The sequence below is a fragment of the Oncorhynchus keta genome, chromosome 33 (assembly GCF_023373465.1).
Source record: "Oncorhynchus keta strain PuntledgeMale-10-30-2019 chromosome 33, Oket_V2, whole genome shotgun sequence".
Lineage (NCBI taxonomy): Eukaryota > Metazoa > Chordata > Actinopteri > Salmoniformes > Salmonidae > Oncorhynchus > Oncorhynchus keta.
The window spans coordinates 9182586-9200149 of NC_068453.1; the positions used below are offsets into that span (position 1 = coordinate 9182586).

General features: G+C 42.8%; 2 protein-coding genes across 7 annotated transcripts in view; both read left to right on the plus strand.

The window, feature by feature from the left end:
- Nucleotides 1-1699: 1699 nt before the first annotated feature.
- Nucleotides 1700-7996, plus strand: LOC118366188 (peroxisomal succinyl-coenzyme A thioesterase-like). 4 transcript variants are annotated; one of them, XM_035748670.2, is made up of 10 exons: nt 1700-2084; nt 2301-2503; nt 4936-5035; nt 5149-5506; nt 5719-5838; nt 5979-6061; nt 6186-6279; nt 6343-6423; nt 6910-7051; nt 7159-7996. In XM_035748670.2, coding segments are annotated over exons 1-10 (1314 nt in total). In that variant the 5' UTR covers nt 1700-2082; the 3' UTR covers nt 7290-7996. The 4 variants fall into 4 exon arrangements, with proteins under 4 accessions (XP_035604563.1, XP_035604561.1, XP_035604564.1 ...); XM_035748668.2 differs by having other exon boundaries at nt 1701-2109; XM_035748671.2 differs by having other exon boundaries at nt 1701-1921.
- Nucleotides 7997-8386: 390 nt separating this feature from the next.
- Nucleotides 8387-17564, plus strand: part of LOC118365929 (laminin subunit beta-1-like) — a 39894-nt gene continuing 30716 nt past the window's right edge. Inside the window, exons 1-5 of one of the 3 annotated variants that reach the window (XM_052491825.1) lie at nt 8387-8588; nt 8793-8892; nt 9093-9333; nt 10069-10241; nt 14340-14478. In XM_052491825.1, the coding sequence (XP_052347785.1) occupies nt 9303-9333; nt 10069-10241; nt 14340-14478 (343 nt within the window). In that variant the 5' untranslated portion in view covers nt 8387-8588; nt 8793-8892; nt 9093-9302. The remainder of the gene's footprint in view (nt 8589-8792; nt 8893-9092; nt 9334-10068; nt 10242-14339; nt 14479-17564) is intronic. The other 2 variants (XM_052491826.1, XM_052491827.1) reach the window with 2 other exon arrangements.

Sequence of the window (17564 nt, forward strand, 5' to 3'; positions counted from 1 at the left end):
CCTCCAATTGCTCTTAAATACAAGTAAAACTAAATGCATGCTCTTCAACCGATCGCTACCTGCACCTACCCGCCTGTCCAACATCACTACTCTGGACGGCTCTGACTTAGAATACGTGGACAACTACAAATACTTAGGTATCTGGTTAGACTGTAAACTCTCCTTCCAGACCCATATCAAACATCTCCAATCCAAAGTTAAATCTAGAATTGGCTTCCTATTTCGCAACAAAGCATCCTTCACTCATGCTGCCAAACATACCCTTGTAAAACTGACCATCCTACCAATCCTCGACTTTGGCGATGTCATTTACAAAATAGCCTCCAATACTCTACTCAACAAATTGGATGCAGTCTATCACAGTGCAATCCGTTTTGTCACCAAAGCCCCATATACTACCCACCATTGCGACCTGTATGCTCTCGTTGGCTGGCCCTCGCTTCATACTCGTCGCCAAACCCACTGGCTCCATGTCATCTACAAGACCCTGCTAGGTAAAGTCCCCCCTTATCTCAGCTCGCTGGTCAACATAGCATCTCCCACCTGTAGCACACGCTCCAGCAGGTATATCTCTCTAGTCACCCCCAAAACCAATTATTTCTTTGGCCGCCTCTCCTTCCAGTTCTCTGCTGCCAATGACTGGAACGAACTACAAAAATCTCTGAAACTGGAAACACTTATCTCCCTCACTAGCTTTAAGCACCAACTGTCAGAGCAGCTCACAGATTACTGCACCTGTACATAGCCCACCTATAATTTAGCCCAAACAACTACCTCTTTCCCAACTGTATTTTATTTATTTTGCTCCTTTGCACCCCATTATTTTTATTTCTACTTTGCACATTCTTCCATTGCAAAACTACCATTCCAGTGTTTTACTTGCTATATTGTATTTACTTTGCCACCATGGCCTTTTTTGCCTTTACCTCCCTTCTCACCTCATTTGGTCACATTGTATATAGACTTGTTTATACTGTATTATTGTGTAACTCTGTGTCGTTGTATCTGTCGAACTGCTTTGCTTTATCTTGGCCAGGTCGCAATTGTAAATGAGAACTTGTTCTCAACTTGCCTACCTGGTTAAATAAAGGTAAAATAAATAAATAAAATGTACATAATGTGTTCCTGAAATGTGTGTTCATAAATTTCAGTGATGGGGCATAATATTTTGTAGGTTAAACTATTCAAAAGATAGAGCCACGTGTTGCAGCCTGGTCTTATATACTAGATGTAACATAATTAAACGAAATCCGGGAGACTGAAATTAATATGTGTTACAGTTGTTATAGTTACATAAAACAGATAGTTACTTGTCAGGGTGGATGGGCCTATAACACCGACGTCTAACAACCGAAAACGTTCGCAAATTCGAATCTCATCACAGAAAACTTTAGCATTTTACCTACTTAGCAACTTTTCCACTAGTTTTTAGCTTACTTAGCATGTTAGCTAACCCTTCCCCTAACCTTAACCCTTTTAGCTAATCTTTCCTCTAACCCAACTCCTAAACTTAATCCTAACCCCTAGCCTAGCTAACGTTAGCCAGCTATTTAATATTAGCCATCTATCTACAATTTGTAACATATCATATGTCCTGCAAATTCGTAACATATTCTACATCTTTTGCAATCGCCGCTGGTGATTTGCATAAAGTTGGGAAAAGTTTATATTTTCCACCGCCTCCCTCACCCAAAGGTCCCCTGCCCTCTCTGCTTTCCTTCCATTGAAATTAGTGTATCGTGAGGGTAGACTTTTGAGTTTAATTATACTTTTATATTACGTGAGGAACTTTTATTTTGAAAATGTCAGAAATTCAGAGACCCGGAACTACCGTTTTAGTGTTGCTGACTGACGCTTATTAAGCGGACCCTTTTACCAAACAGTGCGTAAACCCAAGTCTAAGTTGTTATTAACCGGTGAAGTAAGTAACAGTCCTTTGAGAAAAATCTTGCCACCTTTGTGAAGATGAATCATGCATAGGCCTACAGTTCATCGCTATGGGTTTCTAGTTGCTGTAACTTTGTGAGCAGTGCCGCACAGACTTTGTACTTTCCTGCACGAGTATCTACTCGCACCAGAATTATGTAACTACACAGAGCGGTTTTCTATGTAAGCATGTCTTTGACTTGTCATTGTCGAATAACTTAGTCTAGGTAAATGTGGACACTTTGAGATCTCAGCTGATGTAAGAAGGGCTATATAAATACATTTGATTTTCACAGGTTAAAGCCAAGACAAATGGGATGTCAATCCCACCATCTTTACCAATGTTTGTTTGATTTCTGTCTTTTTTTCTACAGGTGTTTGTCCACCATGGTTGGGACTTTCCCGCTTCTGTCAGTGCAGCCAACGCGGGGGCTCGTGGATGAGAAGATCCAGGTAGTTGTGAGGAATTTACCTCCAGCGCTCTCAGTGACAATACATTCCCTTCATCGCTCTGAGGATAAGGACCTTTGGGAGGCGTTTGGCCATTACACCAGCGACGGCCAAGGCACGGTGACAGGTAGGTTTGTGACCGCCAAACGGGCTTATAGTCCGTGTTCTTGGATGTAGCCGTGGCCTAACTTCTGTATGAAATCCCATACTCTTGTTTAATTCAATTACACGTTGTCCTGGTGGTTGCCAATAAGATCAGCATGCGCTGTAACATGAGATAATATAATAATAATAATATAATAATATGCGATAGCAGATGCTGGCCAATGTTTATGCCTGCTAGTTTGCCCTCTATTGCTATCAAGTTAGTACAACATCACAGCAAGCCTTGAGTAAAGGATGCCAAAATAGATGTTATTAAAACCAATATGGTTGTTGTGAAGGTCATGCAGTGGACCTGTCGTCCTGAGTAGGATCAGTCTTAAAATGCAACACTGTGAAAGGCGTGACCAATGAACACGCCCAAGCACATTAATGCCAAGTTCAATACAACTGAACTCTGAAATTGGAAATATTTGACTTCAGTGTGTTCAAGGCAACTGGGACGAGCTCCGACTAGGACAAATCATTGAAAATTGTCAATCAACCTTGGAATTCCAAGTCGGGAACTCGGCCTCTTTCTAGAGCTCTGACTTTCCTACCTGAAGATCACTGACCTCATTATTTGACCTCTGGTTTTTTTCACAGAGTTCCCAGTTGTTTTGAAAGCCCCATTCAGTGTGCTTGAGACTTTTTTAAAAAATTAACCATTGTTCTTTACTGAGTTGCCTAGTAAAATAATTTCTTATTTACAATGACGGCCTACAAAACCCGGACGACGGGATGGGGATTTAACGCCCTATAGGATCCCAATCACAGCCGGTTGTGATGCAGCCAGGAATCGAACCAGGGTGTCTGTAGTGACGCCTCTAGCACTGAGATGCAGTGCCTTAGACAGCTGCGCCATTCGGGAGCCCCAGTCCACAGACAACTGACTAGCGGTCGACCGATTTAATCGGCATGGCCGATTTTCAAGATTTCATAACAATCGGTAATCAGCCTTTTTGGATGCCGATTACATTGCAATCCACGAGGAGACTGCGTGTTAGACTGACCACCTGTTACGTGAGTGCAGCATCAAAAGGACCTTGTGGCTCCTCGCAGCCACGGTAAGTTGCTAGCTAGCATCTTATATAAAAAATAAAAAAAACGATCTTCACAATCACTAGTTAACTACATGATTGATGATATTACTAGGTTAACTAGCTTGCCCTGCGTTGCATATAATCAATGCGGTGCCTGTTAATTTATCATTTAATCACAGCCTACTTCAACTTTGCCAAACGGGTGATGATTTAACAATCGTTGCACAAATGTACCTAACCATAAACATCAATGCCTTTCTTAAAATCAATACACAGAAGTATATATTTTTAAACATGCATATTTTGTTAAAAGAAGTTAATGTTAGTAGGCAATATTAACTAGGGAAATTGTGTCACTTCTCTTGCGTTCACTGCAAGCAGAGTCAGGGTATATGCAGCTGTTTGGGCCGCCTGGCTCGTTGCGAACTGTGTGAAGACCATTTCTTCCTAACAAAGACCGTAATTAATTTGCCAGAATTTTACATAATTATGACACAACATAGATTGTGCAATGTAACAGTAATATTTAGACCTAGGGATGCCATCCGTTAGATAAAATATGGAACGGCTCCGTATTTCACTGAAAGAATAAACGTTTTGTTTTCGAAATGATAGTTTCCGGATTTGACCTATTAATGACCTACGGCTCGTATTTCTGTCTGTTTCTTATATTATAATTAAGTCTATGATTTGAAAGAGCAGTCTGACTGAGCGGTGGTAAGCATTCATTCAAACAGCACTTTACTCCGTTTGCCAACAGCTCTTAGCAATGCTTGAAGCACAGCACTGTTTGACTTCAAGCCTATCAACTCCCGAGATTAGGCTGGCAATACTATAGTGCCTATAAGAACATGCAAAGGTATATGAAATAGAAATGGTATAGAGAGAAATAGTCGATGAGTTATAATTCCTAGAATATTGAAGACTCATGTTAAAAGGAACCACCAGCTTTCATATGTTCTCATTTTCTGAGCAAGGAACTTAAACGTTAGCTTTTTTTACATGACACATATTGCACTGTTACTTAACACTGTTTCTGCATTATTTAAACCAAATTGAACATATTGTATTATTTATTTGAGACTAAATTGATTGATTTATGTATTAAGTTAAGTTAAAATAAGTGTTAATTCAGTATTGTTATAATTGTCATTAATTACAAACATATAAAATCTGCAGATTAATCAGTATCAGCTTTTTTTGTTCCTCCAATAATCGGTATCGGTGCTGAAAAATCATAATCAGTCAACCTCTACAACTGACATCTCTGAAAAAATGAGCTCCGAGTAGAAAAAAAATAGTTTTGAATGGTCATCCAACTCTGAAGTCCAAGTCAGGAACTCCAGCCTCTTTCTCTTTTCTGTTGTTTATGTAGTTGCTAAGGATGCCAGTCTTGGAGGAACATATGAAGGAGCAGAGCCCATGGGTCTACTGTGGAGCATGCAGCCTGTTCCAGGCAGTCGGACAGGCCTCAGGTAATACACCAATGCAATTCAATATTTGCGGTCAATTTTACATAGGATAAACGCATCATTTAGGGTGACCGGGCCCGGCTGGACAAGTCAAATAAACTCTCTCTGTCACTCAGGTTGAGAAAGATGGATGTCCTCACTCCTATGGTGGTACACATCTCTGTGTACAGTGGGCACATGACTGAGGGCTTCAGCAAGCTGTCTCCTCTAGTGACCGTTGTCACAGAACGATGGTACATGGCACCGGGTGTGTGCAGAATTGACATCAGGGAACATGGAGTCCGAGGGACCCTCTTTTTACCCCCAGGTCCTGGACCCTTCCCTGGGGTGTTGGATATGTGGGGAGGGGGTGGGGGGCTGGTGGAGTACCGCTCTGGCCTCCTGGCGTCACACGGTTTTGTTTCCATGGCGCTAGAGTACCTTCCCCATGACAAGAACAGAACCTCAGACATCGAATCAAAAACCTACTTTGAGGTAAGTCTCATACTCTGTGTGTGTGCCTACATGCTTGTGCTTGTCTTAATGTTCAGAAACGGCCCTGAGAGGGCAGAGTCCTCCTGTGACCCATTATCCAGACTCACTGTTATATTACATCACCTCACGTTATATTACATCACATCCGCTACATTGAGTCCTACATTGTAGCCTTATCACTTGAACTTGAGCTCCATCTCTCTGTTATGTAGAAAGCGTTCAGGATTGTGCAGGAGCACCCCCTGGTGATGAAGGACAGAGTTGCTCTGTTTGGTCTCTCCTTAGGCGCGTCAGTCGCCCTCAACTTGGCAGCCTACTCCAAAGACATCAGCGTGAGCCTCTCCCTCCCACTCTCCTCTTTTTCCTCCACATTGGAGCTTTGTATTTATAGAGTGAATTCAGATTCAGTAATCGTTATTGTCCCAACACTGACCATGTGTATATGCTTATGAGTTTACTGTGTGTATTCCAGCCCAAATGCTTTGTGTGTATCAGTGGGAGTCACGTCAACCCTGTCAACAAGTTTATCGGCGAGGTGTTTAGAAAGATGAACAAGTGAGTATGATAAATAAACCCAAAACTGTTCAAAGTGAAGGTGTAAAGTACCGTGATTATGAAGCTTGTGACATACAGCCCAAATGAAGATATAGAGACTAAAAACACAATTATTTATTGCCAGGGATGGGCATAAGATCCGATTTGATGAAGAGGGCCGTGTGGTCTGGAGAGACATCATTCTGCCTATCCCAACCGACCTTGGAGAGAAAGTGGATGTAAGTCAACACACACAAACACACACAGTGGGTTTGTTTACTCATTGCCGTGTCCTCTGACAGATGGGGAGGATAAAGTGTCCATTGATGTTGGTCGTCGGGGAGGATGATCAGAACTGGGCCACAGTGGAGTCTGCTAAGGACGTGAGTACACACACAAACATGATTACAAGCTTCCTATGAAATCAATAATTGTGATTGATGCTGAATGTGACCTCTGACCTGTGTGGGAGCAAAACTCATGACTATGATTACATTTCCAATATTAGCAGCATCTAGGCTTTCCACTTTGAAGAGCTGAGACAGAATGGCTATATAAGGAATGGAACATATATTAACAAGCAAGTTCTGAGATGAAAATGAAATAATGGAGAAAGGTCAAGGGACGCTACTTTCATATAGAGGGAGGGGACTCTATACGTTATGCAAAGACAGAATCCTATAAAGGCAGGACTCTGTAATAACAGAAGTTGGTCTCTTTCCATGGAGGGGCTCGGCTCTGTTACGTTTGTGATAGGGTCCTTCCATGGAAGGGCTCAGCTTTGCTACTTTGTATTAAAGTCTATATTGAATTCACAAGTTCTTGTAAGAGTGTTCTATTTCTGAGACAGTTTTCCACGACACCTGCAGATGACCCAGATGATGTGTGCAGCGGGTAACGAGCACCTGCTGACCATTCTACAATACCCTGATGCTGGACACCTCATTGAGCCGCCCTACACACCCCACTTCAGAGCCAGCAACTTCATAATGCAGCAAACACGACAGAAAGGTACTGTACACAATGCTCACACATATAGTATACACACCTGAACTAAGATATATATGTAAACCAATTGTTCACTCCAATGTAATAATGATTGTGTGTGTGTGTTGCAGTGATCATGTTGTGGGGAGGGTACACCAAGCCGCATGCCGATGCTCAGGAAGACTGTTGGGAGAAGATCCTTTGCTTCCTACGGCAACACCTCTACCCCAGCCCCGACTCTGTCCCTCAGGCCAAGCTGTGATGTCACACCCGGGGAGCATCAAGGGCCTAGTATGATTGACTAAGCTATAACTTAAAATATAAAGTGTTAATGTATTTTTTAATTTTTTAAGTCTAATTATTTTAGTGGGTGGGAGGGTTCGTCTAAGCTAATAATTATACATAACAGGATTCTCGATACCACTCTTAACGACCAAGTGAAGAATCTTATAGTGTGTGACCCCTGTCTTGCCATGTAATTTAGTGATTTTCTTTTAGATGTCTCGGTCTGACAAACACCACTGTAGCTCAGTCACCTTCCACCTCAGATGTGGAATGTCGACATAGGCGGATGGGGTGGATTGAGAGACAGCCCAAGATAAAAAAACAGATATTTATCTTAAACTGACAGTATTTTGGGTGCATCAATATACTCTTAAGGAGTAATATTTATGAAATGAGTGAGAGTCATCAGTGAGAGTCATCAGACCAGTGAACACAGCTGTACAACATAACTTGAGGGCTGATGAGGAGTGTCCACAATAGTGGGTCAGTCTCTCATTCACTGAACTGTACGAGTTTCAACCTGCCAATAGTGTTAAGACCTGTGCCTGAAACCTAACTGCCATAGTACACAGATGATTGATTCTATTTTTTGATTCATGAGGAAATGTATTGTCTATGATGATTATAATAAATCGGAGGAGGATGAACAATAAATATGTTGTTATTGAGAGCATGAGAGAGCTATTTGGCATGTCTCTTGCAGTTCTTCAATATTCCACACGAGGGTGATGTATGCACAAGGCACGTATAGTTGTGGTCAATTGCTGAGTCTTGGTGGCTGTGTTCCAAATGTCTCAAGAGTAGGAGTGTTGATCTTGTATAAGGATCCCCCTGTCCATTTAATCTTATTATGATCTGAAAGCCAGAACTGATCCTAGATCAGCACTCCTGCTCTGAGATGTTTCATACATAGGTTGCAGTATAAACCAGGGTTTCCAAAACTCGTGCCTTGGGTGCATGTTTTGGTTTTTTAACTACAACTACACAGCTGATTCAAATAACCAATTCACCAAGCTTAGATTATTTGAATCAGCTGTGTAGTGCTAGGTTAAAAACCAAAATGTGCACCCAGGTGGGGACTGAGTTTGGGAAATCCTGGTCTGAATTTTAAAATAAACTCCATTGAACTTGATGAATAGGGTGTCTTATAAAACTAAACACCTCTTGATTTTACCATTCAAAATTCAGACAAAATCCAGGCAAATTACTTCAGCACTGAGGGAATCATCTTTAACTTTCAGTGTTCTGGGAGATGCTGTGTCTATTTTCCTGAAGGGTAACTATGGGCACCTGTCTCGGTTGCCATTTGCCATAACTGTGTCCAACTCAACGACAAGCATGTCCAGGGTTTAGCCCAATAGGGGATTGAATCTGACAGAATAGGATTTTTCAGCTATCACCCATCTGTGCCCAACTGCTAAATAAGCCCCCCACCCCCACAAAAAAAAATGGCCCCTGTGTGTGTCCCTCTGCCCGACAGAGACGGATGTGGAGTTCTGCGTTTGACATGGTAAAGTACCCAACTATCCTTCTGGGGTCAGTCAGAAGAACCGTGAAGTTGATCGTGTGAAACATGGCAGGTAATGTATGTGCAGCAGTGCATTGCAGAGCTACACCGATGTCTGTCTGACCTACAGACCGACTGATATGCTCTTATGTTCTCAGTAGCCTAAACAAGCATACTGGCCACAACTTTTGATTTGACAACACACCTAGAGCAGTCTGTTGACTTATCTCGAGATGAAAAGTAAAGTAATTTACTTGTATTATTTAATCAAAGACAGTCCTGGCTGAATGTGGTGAGCTTATCTTCGTTAGCACGCTGCGCTGCATACCCAGGCTGGAGGGTTGGGACTCGGGAACGCGTGGGGTGTGTAGTTGGGGGCTCGCCAGGACCTCCTAGAACAGTTACACAGACACACGCACGCAACTGCTTCAGGACTTGCCAAAAACCACCCGACGGATAAATATCAATGTTTAACACTCGAAAATGTTGATATTGCTCATCGCATCACTTTTGAGTAAGTATTGTTTTTACATGGAAGTGTTTTCGTCTTTTCCTACTGCGCAGGTAGCTAGCTAAAGTATTCTCAATGCATTTGAGGCGTAGCCAAAAGCCAAGTATTGTCTTAAGAGGAAAAGTCAAATGTGAAGAGATCCAATAGAGGATTTTATTTTCTGTTGCCGTCAAAGTTTCATTTCAATGTTACTTTTCACTGTCACTTATTCAGGACCACGGATACCCTATAATGAGGAACTGTAAGCCATTATTTAAACATCCTAAATGTGTTCAACAGTTTATACATGTCAGATGTCTCAGTCCACAATGCTTGTTTAAATATGTTTTGGGCACATTATTTTCAACTAGCTATCGTTTACAGAGGCTGTTTAGTGCAGTCAACAACTGTTTCCCACAGTCGCTGTTGTTCCCGAACATAAGCAGCCTGTTTTCATAAACAGTCCCGCCACAGGGATCGATTGGAAAGATAGTCCATGTGATTTCAATTAAATTAACTGGAAGCCTACCTTGTGACCGTTATGTTTTTATACCCAGTGATGCATTAGACTAAAGGGAGCCTGTGGTAGCAATGGAGAGACGCCTCTTAAATCGAAAATAAAAATATTTGTACAGATTTTTAACTGTGGAATAGTTTAGGTATATAGCATAATAGTTGCATGGAGAGTTATACTCCAGACATGTTTTGCTCGCCCGTGCAGCATCATCAGCTACACTCAATGTTGTTTCTGTCCGGCAGCCCTCTGGTGGCGGTCCTTTGCGCAGCTGCCGGAGTTTGGGGATGTGTGCACTGAGGGGAGCTGCTACCCCGCCACCGGGGACCTGCTGATCGGCCGTGCGCACCAGCTCACAGCCTCTTCCACCTGCGGCATTGAGAAGCCTGAACGCTTTTGCATTGTTGGTCACCTGGAGGTAAGACACCTCGCACCTGGGTCACAGATAGGTGTACTACACCTCGACAGGGTGGGCATAAGCAGTTGCTTAGGCTCCCCAGCCGCCATAAGCGGTTGCTTATTTATGATCTCAGTCTGGTTCTCAACTGTTGAGAGTTTGAATAGTAGAATACACAAGGTGCAATTTTGAAATTTGGTTGTGACTCAGCCGTTTTAACTGACAGTCACTCAATTAGCACCTTTCAGAAAAGCATTTTTTTAGATTGTTAAATTAGTCTAGCCAGCTAATTTAACTTGCATTTAATTTGAATTTATTTGATTTTTTACAGGGACAGTGAACATTAATCAACATTTCTAATACATGTAAATTTCAATAAAAGTGCAGTTTTTTGCCAGCCGGCTAATTTTCAACAGCAGTCCCTGGGCAGGTTATTAAAAACAATTACAATATAGACAATCATTGAGCAGTGAGCACATGCAGAGCAACATAGGACAAGCAAGACATAGCATACAGACAGAGCAACACACAGCTTGTAGTAGGGGAGAGCTGGGATGAAAGTAACACACCCATTTTCTCAGATAAAACAGAAGCTAGAATTAAGTAGTGAAGTCACCACGTTCCTAATGAGAAGGACGAGCTCCCTGCAAAAACAACTGGCCAGTCCAACCATGTTTCCCTTTGTTATAAAAATAAGTTAATTGGGGGGGTTGTATGGTTGTTTAAGGTTCAACATGTCATTTTCTTAACCCATCTAGTGACTAAATCCCGGCAGACTGTAGGTTTCAAGTATCATGCTAGATAGCCTTGGGTGTTAGCCTGGGTGCAGTTATAGCAGAGACGGGTGTGACGAAAGTAACACAATGTTAGCTGATGACCTGGAATAAAATAAAATGTTTAAGCACAAAGCCATTGTCTCCTCTAGTTCATATTGCTTTTATAATGTTTGCAAAATATCAACATGTGACTGAAGGTTTGAAAATTATATGATGTCATTAGCATTAGACTTAATCAATTGAATTGTAGGATCAGCTTCTCAGGTAAGCTTTTATGAACAGGTTAGTGGATAAAAATATATATCTTTATGATTCTGGGGGTCAATTACCTCGTGTCAAGCCATGGAAATGTGATTAGCATGATGAGTTTGCAGTTTGTGAAGAGAATAAAAAACATTTATTCTATCAAGACATGAGTGCGCATGACAAGGACAGCTGGAGCACACCTGATTGGTAGGGCTACGCATGAATAGTCATTGAAAATGGTGAAAATCATCTCCTACTACATCCCCATTAAAGTGAGATGAGAAAGTTATGGTTGAGGAAGTTATGGTTAACGTAAAATGTATTCAGACCCCTTGATCGGTTCCAAATTTTGTTACGTTACAGACTTATTCTAAAATGGATTTTTTTTAAATGCGAAAACAGGTTTTTAGAAATTTTGCAAAAAAATAAACAAAACATAAACAGAAACTTTGTTATGAGACTTGAAATTGAGCTCAGGTGCATCCTGTTTCCATTGATCATCCTTGAGATGTTTCTACAATTTCATTGCAGTCCACCTGTGGTAAATTCAATTGTTTGGACATGATTTGGAAAGGCACACACCTGTCTATATCAGGTCCCACAGTTGACAATGCATGTCAGAACAAAAACCAAGCCATAAGGTTGAAGGAATTTCATTTTGAGGAGGCACAGATCTGAGTAAGTTTAGCAAAACATTTCTACAGCATTGAAGGTCCCCAAGAACAGAGAGGCCTCATCATTCTTAAATGGAAGAAGTTTGGAACCACCAAGACTCTTCCTAGAGCTGGCCACCCCGGCCAAACTGAGTAATCGGGGGAGAAGGGCCTTGGTCAGGGAGGTGACCAAGAACCCGATGGTCACTCTGACAGAGCTCCAGAGTTCCTCTGTAGAGATGGGAGAACCTTCCAGAAGGACAGCCATCTCTCTGCAGCACTCCACCAATCAGGCCTTCATGGTAGAGTGACCAGAAGGCAGTCACTCCAGATTGGAGGTAGCCAAAAGGAATCTAAAGGACTCTTAGACCATGTGAAACGAGATTCTCTGGTCTGATGAAACCAAGATTGAACTCATTGGCCTGAATGCCAAGCGTCATGTCTGGAAGAAACCTGGCACCATTCTTATGTTGAAGCATGGTGGTGGCAGCATCATGATGTGGGGATGTTTTTCAGCGGCAGTGACTGGGAGACTAGTCAGGATCTAGGGAAAGATGAATGGAGCAAAGAACAGAGAGCTCCTTGATGAGAACCTGCTCCAGAGTGCTCAGGACCTCAGACTTGGGCGAAGGTTCACCTTCCAACAGAACAACGACCCTAAACACACAGCCAAGACGATGCAGGAGTGGCTTCGGGACAAGTCTCTTAATGTCCATGAGTGGCCCAGTCAGAGCCCTGACTTGAACCTGATCGAACATCTCTTGAGAGACCTGAAAATAGCTGCGCAGCGACACTCGCCATCCAACCTGACAGAGCTTAAGAGGATCTGCAGAGAAGAATGGGAGAAACTCCCCAAATACAGGTGTGTCAAGCTTGTAGCGTCATACCCAACAAGACTCAAGTAAAGGGTCTGAATACTTATGTATATGTGATATTTCTGTTTTTATTTGTAATACATTTGCAAACATTTCTAAAAACCTGTTTTTTTAGTTTGACATTATGGGATATTGTGTGTAGATTTATGACAGAAAAATAAACATTTTAATCCATTTTAGAATAAGGCTGTAACGTAACAATGTGGAAATAGTCAAGGGGTCTGAATACTTTTAGAATGCACAATAGCTATTTTGTGATCCATTTTAGTCTATTATTGTAAGGCAAAATAATGTTGTTGCATTGCGATGTTGACGCATGGTTCATTTTCATACATTTCTATACCTATAGCATAATTGATTCAAATTGACACAAACATGAAATGATGGCTGATGGTACATTTGTTGAAAGTAACGAGCATTACAAACCAGTAGCATGGAGATGAGACCGATACTGTGCACTTCTCGCCTGCTGTTACTCCTGCCCCGCCGGCAGGTACAAAAGTAACATTGTAGCTCTATTCTCGGTCTATTTAATTTCAGGTCATTTAACATAGAAATCATGGCAAAGGGTAGCTACTTTGAAGAATCTCAAATATAAAATATATTTTGATTTGTTTAATCCTTTTTTTTAGTTTCTGTATGATTCCATATGTGTTATTTCATAGTTTATATCTTATTATTGTACAATGTAGAAAATAGTAAAAATAAAGAAATCCTTGAATGTATAGGTGTGTCCAAACTTCTGACTGGTACTGTACATGATAAACACTTAATTGTGTTGCAAAAAATAGTATAATGGTGTATTACAGTGTAATGTTTTGGCAATTTGTGTGTACGAGAGAGACTCTATGGAATTGTGCTGCGTAGGAGTCTTGGCATTTCCCTCCACAATAAGCATTGTGTGCCACACAGTCACCGCCCTGTGTGCTTATAATGGGGAGTGAGCGTGATCGGGAGTATTCCGTTATTTCAGAATGTGAAGGGGGTGGTTATGGGCTGTGGAACGATTAACGAAACATTGGAACATTCTAGGATGAGTCATCGTAACGAGGAGGAGAACGGGGGATGAGGAGAAGAGCCCCCCTGAGGGTCTAGTGCCAAAAAATCTGGGAGCAGTCTTTGCCTACAGGGGAGTGGGAGCTGTACCAGCAGTTGGTCACATTTCAACACAGTAAAAACTTGAGTGTGCAGATAGATTAGACAGCAACCGCTTGAATAAAATTAGAATGTTGTGAAAGTCACACTGTGAGGTTGTGAAATCTTCACTCACACACATGTTGGAAAGATACAGTGCAGAGAGTAGGATATGTGTGTGTGGAAGACAGAATTCAGAATCCGTGTGTGTAGGCCAAACCATCTGGAGAGCAGACAAACCTGCTGCTAAGAGGGGTAGTGAACCTAGAGAGTAGAATAAACTATCTACACTACAGGATATACACACACGCACAGACAATGGTGATGACAGACTAAGTGGTAACATATGTACTCTTGCTCTATAATCAGAGGTAAATGATTATGTTCTTCACAGTACTTAGACATATTCTCTCTCTCCTCCCTCTCTCTCTGTAGGAGGAGAAGAAGTGTTTTGTGTGTGACTCCAGGGAGATGTATGATGAGAGGCTGAACCACACGACCAGCCACAGCATCGAAAACTTGGTCACCACCTTTGCCCCCAACCGCCTCAAGACCTGGTGGCAGTCTGAGAATGGTGAGAATGTGTGTGTGTGCGCATGTTTTTGGTTTTACTAGTAAATTAAGGAACATTCAGACAAGTGGGTACATTTCGCCGGTCCCCACAAGGGTTAGGTTTAGGTTTACAATTAGGGTTAGGGTATGGACATCACATATTGAACATGGAACGAGGGAGAGCTCGGTTTGTTGCTTTGAAATTCTCTGAAAAAGTGTTCTATTGAAAACGTTTGGTTACTAGCTACCTTTTTGAATTTGGATCCCGTGACGAGGTTAGCCTCAGTTTCTGGGACCACTAATATCTTTCCTAAGATCCTGCCAACCTAAAGTTTGAAGAGCTGCTTGGCGTAGCAAGGTTTCCTTGACAGCTTGAACACAGTCCGCGATGCGGTTAGACCTTGTGGCTGGGACTGCGGATAGTGGCCGTCTAAATCCCTGGTGGTTGTTTCTGTTTAAATCTGCCCTGCGATCGGCCCTGTCTGGAACTGCGTGGAGTACCAGCGTTGTCCTACATTGCTACCATGGCATCCAAAGCCAAAGGTGGAAGGTATGGAGAGGACGGTGTTTCTCTATCACAGGTGATTGATCTTTTAAATGAACAAAAATTATTTTTACAAGCAGTTGTTAGAACAACAGGAAATGAGCTTAGCCCAGATACTAATGGAGAGGTCCAGAAATGTAAGAACAGTTTGCAGTTCTCCAAGGGAGAGGTGTATGTCCTGAAAGAGACATGCAGCATGATGACAACAAACAAAGTCCTCTCGAGATGACATTAGCATGAATCCTTATTAACAATGACTGGGAAAACGGACTATTTAGGGGGACAATCCAGGAGGAATAACATGGTTGTGAACGGCATACCAGAGTCTTCACATGAGAACTGGGCCGAGTCTGAAAAGTACGAAAAATGATCAGTGAAAAGCTGCAGATGGATCATACGGAGATTGAGGTGGAACACGCCCACAGGTCTGGAAAGCATGTGACCCGGCCCAGGTGACAGACCCAGACCGATAGTGGTCAAGTTCCTGAGGTTTAAGGACATGAAAGCTGCCAGAGAGCATGGGAACATTGCTTACATCCGCTACAACAGGTTCATTGTCCACCCTCCCTTGCAAAAGCTTGGGAGAAATGACAGAGCCAAGAACTTTGAGGAATCGTCCTCAAAGAGGACTTTCTCTGAAGCTGTGCGCCAGAGTCGGAAAAACAACTTATCCCAGTTATGAAAGCTGCCAGAGAGCATGGGAACATTGCTTACATCTCCCTCAACAGGCTCATTGTCGAACCTCCCTCCCAAAAGACTGGGAGGAATGAGAGAGCCAAGTCTCAGGGCCAGTAGCTTCAGCCCAACATCACACACACACACACGCATGTAAATATATATAGTTTTACTCCGATAAGCTACCAAGGAGATGCCTTAGAATAGCCCATATTAATATACGCTGAGTTTACAAAACATTAACACCTTCCTAATATTGAGTTGCACAACGTTTTGCCCTCAGAACAGCTTTAATTCACAACGCTACACTGTGTTGAAAGCGTTCCACAGGGATGCTGGCCCGTGTTGACTCCAATGCTTCCCACAAGTGGATTTAACAATTGACATCAATAAGGGATCATAGCCTTCACCTGGATTCACTCAGTCAGTCTGTCTTGTAAGGAGCAGGCGTTCCTAATGTTTTGTACACTCAGTAACTTGCTAACATCGGATAACATTCATATACTGGCCATCTCTGAAACTCACTTAGCTAATTCCTTAGATGATACAGCTGTAGCAATATAGGCATATACTGTAACTACGGAAAAGACGTGAATGCCTATGGTGGAGATGTTGCTGTCTACTTCACATTCAGAGACCTATTCCATTAAAGCTTAGAGAAGATCTCATGTCAAACGTTTTTGAAGTGTTGTGGTTGCATGTTCACCTGCTTCATCTAAAGTCTATTATTTTGTGGTGCTGCTATAGGCAAATACAGTCAGTATTTGGATAATAGGTGTACCTTTTTGTTTTCAACATATTGGGTACACAAATGTACCATTTATACTAGATTAGTGGAAATCACTGATGATGTTAGGATCCAGAATGTCCTCCACAGGAACCCAACACCGCTCCTCTGGGCCATACCCCCTCCCAGTCCACCAGATACTGGAGCCGACCCCCACGACATTGGGAGTCCAGTAGAGAGCTGACGGAATAAACCGGACCCCATCTCGATGTCCGGAGGAGTGGAGGGTTGTCGTGGGGGGTAGCATCAGCTAGGGGACCAGGAACCACCGGCCTGAGAATGGAGACATGAAAAGGTGAAATACGGTAGTGACTGGGATACTGTAACCTATTCATCACCTCGTTGACCCTCCGGAGAACCTTGAACGGCCCCACGAACCAGGGTCTCAGCGTGAGCATCGCTCCACACTTCTTCTGCGTGCCTGAACCACTCATCAACCGCATGAGCTTCTGTCTGGCCCGGGGTCCACGGAGCCAGGGCCGGCTGAAAACACAGAACACACTGGAAGGGGTCCACGGAGCCAGGGCCGGCTGAAAACACAGAACACACTGGAAGGGGTCCACGGAGCCAGGGCCGGCTGAAAACACAGAACACACTGGAAGGGGTCCACGGAGCCAGGGCCGGCTGAAAACACAGAACACACTGGAAGGGGTCCACGGAGCCAGGGCCGGCTGAAAACACAGAACACACTGGAAGGGGTCCACGGAGCCAGGGCCGGCTGAAAACACAGAACACACTGGAAGGGGTCCACGGAGCCAGGGCCGGCTGAAAACACAGAACACACTGGAAGGGGTCAGCCCAGTGGAGGAGTGATGTAGCGAGTTCTGGGCGTACTCCACCTATGGAAGGAATCGAGCCCACTCTCCCTGCCGGTCCTGACAGTGACTCCTCGGGAACCTCCCCAGCTCCTGGTTCATCTCCACCTGCTTTCAGTAACTATTTCACTAGTAAAGTGGAAAAACTCAGAAGTGAAATGACAACATTGAACAGTGATCCATAATTTTTTTAAATAAAAAATCTCATAATGAAAGAGAAGGATTGCTTTGTGAATTCGGTCAAATTAGTGTGGGATTAATTATTGTTATCCATCAATGATAAGCCA

What these genes read in the sequence shown, in the direction of transcription:
- LOC118366188 (XM_035748670.2), top strand. An exon ending in AATCAAAAACCTACTTTGAG is followed by an intron (nt 5,507 to 5,718) that starts GTAAGTCTCATA and finishes TCTGTTATGTAG; the next exon opens with AAAGCGTTCAGGATTGTGCA. An exon ending in CAGTGGAGTCTGCTAAGGAC is followed by an intron (nt 6,424 to 6,909) that starts GTGAGTACACAC and finishes CGACACCTGCAG; the next exon opens with ATGACCCAGATGATGTGTGC.